Source organism: Myotis lucifugus, unplaced genomic scaffold (assembly GCF_000147115.1).
Source record: "Myotis lucifugus unplaced genomic scaffold, Myoluc2.0 scaffold_5601, whole genome shotgun sequence".
Lineage (NCBI taxonomy): Eukaryota > Metazoa > Chordata > Mammalia > Chiroptera > Vespertilionidae > Myotis > Myotis lucifugus.
Window position 1 is genome coordinate 1 of NW_005876649.1, and position 7879 is coordinate 7879.

At 48.1% G+C, this 7879-nt stretch overlaps 1 protein-coding gene across 1 annotated transcript; it reads left to right on the forward strand.

Annotated features, from left to right (window-relative positions):
* Positions 1-380: 380 nt before the first annotated feature.
* On the forward strand, positions 381-7496 carry LOC102437890 (cartilage-associated protein-like). Its single transcript, XM_014450971.2, has 4 exons — positions 381-516; positions 2065-2210; positions 3711-3794; positions 5800-7496. The coding sequence occupies exons 1-4, from the start codon at positions 483-485 to the stop codon at positions 5851-5853; spliced, it is 318 nt and encodes a 105-aa protein (XP_014306457.1). The 5' UTR covers positions 381-482; the 3' UTR covers positions 5854-7496.
* Positions 7497-7879: the final 383 nt, after the last annotated feature.

Below are 7879 nucleotides of genomic sequence, written 5' to 3' on the forward strand. Positions count from 1 at the left end.
CCCTAACACTGGGTGTCATCATATTGTTAAAATTTTGGCCAATATAACAGTTTAAATGATCTTAGGTGGGACTATATTTCTTAATTATAAATGAGATTTAGCATCTTTTCACAATGTTTGAGCCATTTTTTTTTATCATTTCTTCTCTCTTCAGATCTCTTTGACCATTTTTACATTGGATATTTGTCTTTTTCTTGTTAATATTTAAGAAACTTGACATGTTAAAGGTTTGAGTCCTTCATCATAAGTGTTGCAAATATGTTACCTTCATCATTTATCATTTTTACCTTTATTAGTTGGGAGGTGGGGCAGAAGGACCATTAATGAAAAAAAAGAAAGAAAGAAAGTAATGCGTGCATGGCTCTGAACATTTATCTGTTCTTTCAGATCATTACGTAGAAGTTCTGGGATGCAAGCTCCAGTGCGAAGGGAACCTCACCCCAGTGATAGGAGGCTACCCAGTGGAGAAGTTTGTGGCTACCATGTATCATTATTTGCAGTTTGCTTATTATAAGTGTAAGTAATCCTCTTCTATGGAGATCTTGCACAAGGGGCTTCGTCCTTCTAAGACTCGGCTTCCCCCTCTGTACAAGAGAGGTAATGACCCATGCCTGTGGTTTTGGGAGACTCCATCGAGGTCACATCATCAGCCCTACTGCATGCTTTGCACAAAAAGGCAGCATGCGTGGTGACTCCGCCCACAGACCCTGGAACCAGACTGCCTGGGGGCAATTTCTAGCTTTGTCACTTCTCTGTGTCTCAGTTTCCTCAGCTGTAAAGTAGACAATAGCCCTGACCTCATACGATTGTGGTGAGGATTAAAGCAGTTGCTAGACATGGAATGCTGAGGGTATTCACACGCTGGCACAGAGCAAACTCTTTATAAAGGTGTTTGTTCTTTTTGTCGTTAACTCCCCTTCCTCCCCGTCATGGGCCTTACTTTTCTGACTGTTACAGTTTCCTTCCCGTTGGTCCTCCCTTCGCCTGAACGTTATCAGTCAGAACATTTCCAGTGGACATAACTTTACCTACTGCACTAATTTCTTGAGTGCTGGTGGTGTTACTTACACTTGACCCCTTTCTGGGCCTTGAGAAGAAGTGGCTCATAAAAGCCTGGTTTTAAAGTTGTCGTTACCAGAAACAGCCACTAGGCGGCATGATTTACTCATACCCAGAGCTTTAGCAAAGGTACTGGTAGTGCTCCTGGGTTGTAAATGGGGTGGAATGTGCCTTCTTCCTTGTCCCCAGCCCTAAGACAAATCCCAACCTCTCCTAAACTCCTGTGCTGTTGTAGGTGGGGCAACTCTAAGGAGGGCGGCTGGAGGGAACCTTGCTTCCAGGAGATGAAAAGACCAGGTGACTTTTTTTTTAAATATATTTTTATTGGTTTCAGAGAAGGAGAGGGAGAGAGAGATAGAAACATCCATGATGAGAGAGCATCATTGATCGGCTCCCTCCTGCCGTGTGCCCCGCCTGGGGATCAAACCATGACCTCCTGGTTCATAGGTCGATGCTTATCCACTGAGTCATACTGGCCAGGCCCAGGTGACTTTTCAAATCTCTTCCAGCCTGGAGAGTCCACCGTCCTTTTGGGTTTTCTAGGTTTGGTTTAGCTATCGGAGGGCCCATCTGAATCTGGAGATTGTGGTTTCATCCAAATGGGACCCGGGCACTTGAGGACCCCAATGGGGAGGCCCATTTGCTAAGCACATCCTCCCTCACTCTCCTCAGCCCCACGGCATTCTAGGCCTTGGGCCCCAGGCTTCTCCGGTTCCACGGGTGTGAGACCAGCTCAGATCAGAGCCTGAGGTGGAAGATAGTAGGCATTTCTGCAAAGGCATCTGCCTAACAAGGAGCTTCCAGGTTTCAAAACTCCAGGCTGCCATGGAGACCCCGTCTGTGACCTGCCCGCCCAGGGATGATCCTGGTTGGTTGCAGGCTTTCGGAGGGAGGGGCTGCCGGGAGGGGCTCATGCACCTCCTTTTCCTTTAGCAAGCTGCGCTGTAAGGAAGGGTGGCAGGTGAGAGCAATCAATGTCCTGTTCCTCTTTCTCCCTAACCCCAGTGAGTGACCTGAAGAACGCAGCGCCCTGCGCGGTCAGCTACCTGCTCTTTGACCCCAACGACAAGGTCATGCAGCAGAACCTGGTGTATTACCAGTACCACAGGGACAAGTGGGGCCTGTCGGACGAGCATTTCCAGCCCAGACCAGTAAGTGCCAGTGCACCGGCCATCACATTCCTTTCCTCCTCTGTCTGTCTGTCTGTCTATCTATCTATCTATCTATCATCTATCTATTGTTAATCCTCACCCGAGGATATTCTTTCCATTGATTTTGAGAGAGAGAGAGAGAGAGAGAGAGAGAGAGAGAGAGAGAGAGAGAAACATCCATGCAAAAGAGACACATCAGTTGGTTTCCTCCCTGCAGGCTCAAGTGACCAGGGCTAGGGATCGAACCTGCAACCAGGTACGTGCCCTTGACTGGGAATTGAACCCGAGACCCTTTGGTGCGCAGGCCGATGCTCTAACCACTGAGAAAACCAGCCAGGGCCTTTCCTCCTCTTCATTCTCAGGAGACTGCTTTGCACCTGAAGAGAAGGGGTTATTGGGAAATGAAAGGAAACTCATTTTATTTTCTGTGTTTTGCTCTCTAACATTTTACTGCTGTCTTCTGATTTTTAAACCAGTGAAAATTCTACAGATTTCAAACCATTACAGAAACATTTTACTCAGAAAGTAAAAGTGTTCCCTCGTCACCCCATACTTTCTCTTTACCCCCTGCCTTATAGCTGCACATTTAGTCATCTGTACAGCCCGTATTTATTTATTTGTACGGAAACAGGCTCACACTTTACATACTGTTTTGCAGCTTGCTTTGTCTTCCTAGCAGGTCATGAACATTTTCCACGTCACACCTATACACCTGCTTTGTTATTTATTATTATTTTTTTTTAATATATTTTATTGATTTTTTACAGAGAGGAAGGGAGAGAGATAGAGAGTTAGAAACATCGATGAGAGAGAAACATCGATCAGCTGCCTCCTGCACATCTCCTACTGGGGATGTGCCCGCAACCCAGGTACATGCCCTTGACCAGAATCGAACCTGGGACCCTTCAGTCCGCAAGCCGACGCTCTATCCACTGAGCCAAACCGGTTTCGGCATGTTATTTATTATTTTTAACAGCTTCGTGGTGGGCTCGTTTACTCATGGACCATCATTTAATCCTACCCTGGACAAACTCAGCTTCAAATTGTGTTAGGGAACTCCATGGATTATATATTATATTCAAAAGGTTTTTTCTAAATGATCTTTGTTCTTAACTTGTACTTTCATTGGAATTTACCGGTATGTATGTGGTCCTGGTTTGCCATTCATACATCTTCCTTCACACACACACACACACACACACACACACACACAGTCATACATCTTCCTTCACACCTACAAACACACTCACACAATCATTCACTAGAGGTTGGCTGCTGTTTTTTTTAATGAGATATAACTTAAATACCGTAAAATTCACCCTTGGAAGGGGCACCAGTCCTGGTTTTAGTATATTCACAGAGTGGTGCAACCATGGCCACTACCTCATTTTAAATATTTCTGTCACCCCCAAAAGAAACCCCATGCCCTATTCCTCCCACTCCTGGTCCTAATATTAAAAGGTTGGTCCCGTAAACTGTTCCCTGTCTGTGTCTGAACAGGAAGCGGTTCAGTTCTTTAACGTGACGACGCTCCAGAAAGAGCTGTATGACTTTGCTCAGGAGAATATAATGGATGATGATGAGGTAAGTTTTCATGTTTAGCACACGTCTGGCTAAGAGAAAATATTACTCACATCTTTGCTAAAATCACTGGGAGGCGAGTCATCCCTGAAATAAGAAACAGAAGGGGACCTTGAGACACGCGGTGTCTGTGGGCGTTTTAATGGGAGTCGGCGCTGGCATGGGCAGAGCGGCTTTCTAGGAACCCAGGCTGCAGCGCCGCATTTCCCTGCGGAGCATGGAGCATGGAGCACGGAGCATGGAGCACGGAGCACGGTGGGTGCTCCAGGACCCACCATGGGAGCCTCCAACCATCTTTTTTTTTTTTTAAGGGGAACTTGATAAGCCTTTCTTCTTTTTTTCCTTTCTTCTTTTTATTTTAATTTGTTGATTTGAGAGAGAGAGAGAGAGAAACATTGACTTTTCGTTGCTCCACTTATTGATGCATTCATGTGTTGATTTTTTTTTTTAAAGAATAAACATTTTTTAATACATTTTTATTGATTTCAGAGAGGGAGAGAGAGATAGAAACATCAATGATGAGAGCGAATCATTGATTGGCTGCTTCTTGCATGCCCCCCACTGGGAATCGAGTCTGCAACCCAGGCATGTGCCCTTGACCAGAATCGAACCTGGGACCTTTCAGTCCGCAGGCCTTTGCTCTATCCACTGAGCCAAACTGGCTAGGGCAATAATAAACATTCTTTTTTAATATTTTTATTATTTTTATTTTGATGGTGGGAGGGAGGGAAGAAGTGGGGATGTAGGGGAGAGAGAGAGAAGAGAAACATTGATGTGAGAGAAACACATCATCTGGTTGCCTCCTGACAGGGGCTGGGGATTGAACCTGCAACCGAGGTACATGCCCTTGACCAGGAACCAAACTCACGACCCTTCAGTCCGAGGGCCGAGGCTCTAATAATCACTGAGCCAAAACCAGCCAGGGCCATGGGTTGATACTTGTATGTACCCTGACAGGGGATCAAACCCACAACCTTGGTGTATCAGGATGATGCTCTAACCAACTGAGCTACTTGGCCAGGGCAAATTTTGTTATTCGTGATGCTAACTGAATGGAATTGTTTTCTTATTTTCATTTTTCCATTACTTATTGCGAGTGTATAGAAAGACAGTTGGTTTGTCATATTGATATTGTCATCCTGCACGTCACTCTAGCTTTCTGAAGTTGTTTCCTCCCCTGTGACATGAGAGAGCCTCACTGAACCTTCCTGATAAAAATACCCAACAAAGTAGGAATAGAAGGGGGACTTCCTCGACCGACAGAGTGCACAACAAAAACAAAAACACGAAAAACCCCACAGCTAACAACATACTAAATGCTGAAACAATACTTTCCTTCTAAGACTGGGAGCAAGACAGGGTGCCCAGTCTCTCCGTTTCTATCTGACATTGTGGGGGAGGCGTTAGCCAGGGCAATTAGTAAAGGAAAATAAGTAAAAGACATCCAGATGGAAGAAGACGTAAACCACCACTATATTCCTGGGAAACGGGATCTCGGTGCGCCCTTGTCAGGTTGAGGAACCCCCCTTCTATTCCTACTTCGCTGGCTGCTTTTGTCATGAAGATTCAGTAGAGAGAGTTCTCTCATGTCACCGATGAGGAAACGTTCCGAAAAGTAACCCAGGTCTTGGTCTCAAAAAGCCCGTGGTCTGGTGATCAAGGCAGACAAGGAACAGATCGAAAGTGTTCTGTGGGGTAACAGCTAACGGGAGAGGGTAGAGGTGGGAGGAGGCACAGAAGGGGGCTGCCGAGCAGGGTCTTTTGGAGGTGGCTGAACTGCCCACCTCGCACAGGGCATCTGTGGGGGCACTTGACTCCATGTTCACATGGAGTGGGAGCCAGGGCCCCTCCCAGGGAGAAGCCAGGTCCCCTGGGCCCCAGGGCAGGGGCGAAGGGCTGCTATGGCCCCAGCAGGGGCCCACAACAGCCTCTTGGGAAACAGTCTCTGCTCCCCGCACTTTAAAGCCAGGCAGCCCACTCAGCAGAGGCGTCTTGTTGTCTCTTGCAGGGAGAGGTGGTGGAATACGTGGATGACCTCTTGGAGCTGGAGGAGACCAGCTAGTCCACAGGAGACAAGGACACTTCCCTTCGATGTTCAGGAAACACAGATTCTTTGCCTTCCTTTTCCCAACTGCCCAAGTGGTTGATACCTCAAAGCCTTCTCTTTATTCTCTGAAGTGAAAGGGAAGCTCCGTCTCTCACTACATATAACAGGGGTGAGCCTGCCTTCCCCGTGACCACACCTGCCTTCCCCGTGACCACACCTGCCTTCCCTGTGACCACACCTGCTTCCCCTGTGTTCACACCTGCTTCCGCTGTGTTCACACCTGCCTTCTCTGTGTTTGCACCTACCTCCCCATCTTCACACCTGTCTTCCCCATATTCACACCCGCCTTCTTCATGTTCATACCTATTTCTCACCAGTCTTTCCAATTTTCCCCCCCAGAAAAAACCAATATTATTTTTTAAATAAGAAAAACACTAAAAGATGATCATCGTGAAAACCTACTTTGACCTTTCTGCTCTTCCAGATTTTAATCTTTTTTTTATCCCCATGAGCAATGAGAATCCCACCAGGAGGACTAACAAGGAGCCACCTTTGAGGTTGGAGAAAAACAGGAGAGTGTGGGGTTCTGAAATCTGAGCTTTTTAAGTTCGACCTTATTCCCTCCTCCGATAAGCCATTTAGTCTAGTTGGGACACGCCGGGGATGGAGGCAGGAGACAGGACTTTCCCCACAATGGCCCGGAAAGGAATGAAGGGACATCGAGTTTGGGGGCTTTAGTATGAGGATGAGTCACTGGTGGTGGAAAACACGTTTTTGCTTGTCCAGCTTCCTTTCCCCCCATCTCACTGTTCCAGCCTCTGGGAACGTGATGCACCCTATTTCTCGTGCGGTACTGTCCTTCCCCACTTCCCTTCTCCTGAGAGCACTTCCTTTTTTACCCACGTGAAGTCCTCATGCCAAGATCTAGGCTACTCAGCTCAAGACAGTAACCTACTCCTGTGGCTTTGGCTGAATTTGCCCACATCAGCAGAGTCTGTACTCCCAGGGGGCAGCGTGGCCAAAGGAGTCAGTGTTCTTGGCATCACTGATGGCTGCACCCCAGCTCATGGGATGCGGGGTTCTCCTTTCTTCCCTTGTCCCACCCTCTACTCCACCGGAGAGACTTCCTTTTGAAGTCCGTGGGGAAGAGGATCATAGGACAGGACTACAGAGTAGAGGGGGGACCCAGGGAGTGGACGCCCAGCCCCAGGGTTCCTGAATCATGGGGGTGGTGCACCCAGCAGCTCTTTAGCTCCCCCGAAGCTCCTGGCTGCAGTTGACCTTCCCAGTGTGTGAGGAGATGCACAGAGACCACCACAGGGCCAGGGCTGGGCTGGGGGGTCTGACTCACTCCACCTCTGTGGCCTGCGGAGCTTCCGCCTGGCCCTCTGCCTTTGCATCTGAGTCTGGGCTGAGCTTTATGTGGGTGATGTTTTTCCGCACAGGGTTGGGTGGTGGTGGTGGTGGTGGTGGTGTCCTCATTCACTCTCTGAACTTGGCCTCTTTTCACTGGGGATTGAAAATCACCTCCACCCCCATCCTAGCCATGTCCCCTGAGGAAGAAACCCCAGGGATAGTATGATCCACATCGTCGGCACCTCGCTTTGGTTGAAGGCTGTAGAACCGGATTATTAAACTGTTTACTTCAAGGGAAACAACACCAATCTTGAAAAACAAAAAGGTGAGCTGGTTTCTCCAAGCCCACCATGAAACCCCGGTGTGCGGGCTGCACTCTGTGACCACCCAGCGCCTCCCTGAACGGGTTTCTTATATGGGCCTATAAGATTCCTGGATTGGACCTCATGGGTTCAGCATCGGTCTGCTCTGTCTTTGAAAAAACAACAACAACAACAAAAAACGAACACATTTGTGAGCTGTGTGCGTTTCCATACTTGCCCACGATACCTCACTTGCCCTCTGACCCACCAAACGGTTCTCTGTTTGGTGTCCTCAGGCTGGGCCGCCCACCCAGGGGCTGGGGGATCTGTCCAGCCCCATCGCTGGTCTGGTAACCCGGGCAAGGGCACCCATTGGGCAGGTC

What these genes read in the sequence shown, in the direction of transcription:
- LOC102437890 (XM_014450971.2), top strand. Translation starts at nt 483, where the DNA reads ATGTATCATTATTTGCAGTTTGCTTATTATAAGT. An exon ending in GCAGTTTGCTTATTATAAGT is followed by an intron (nt 517 to 2,064) that starts GTAAGTAATCCT and finishes CCCTAACCCCAG; the next exon opens with TGAGTGACCTGAAGAACGCA. An exon ending in ATATAATGGATGATGATGAG is followed by an intron (nt 3,795 to 5,799) that starts GTAAGTTTTCAT and finishes TGTCTCTTGCAG; the next exon opens with GGAGAGGTGGTGGAATACGT.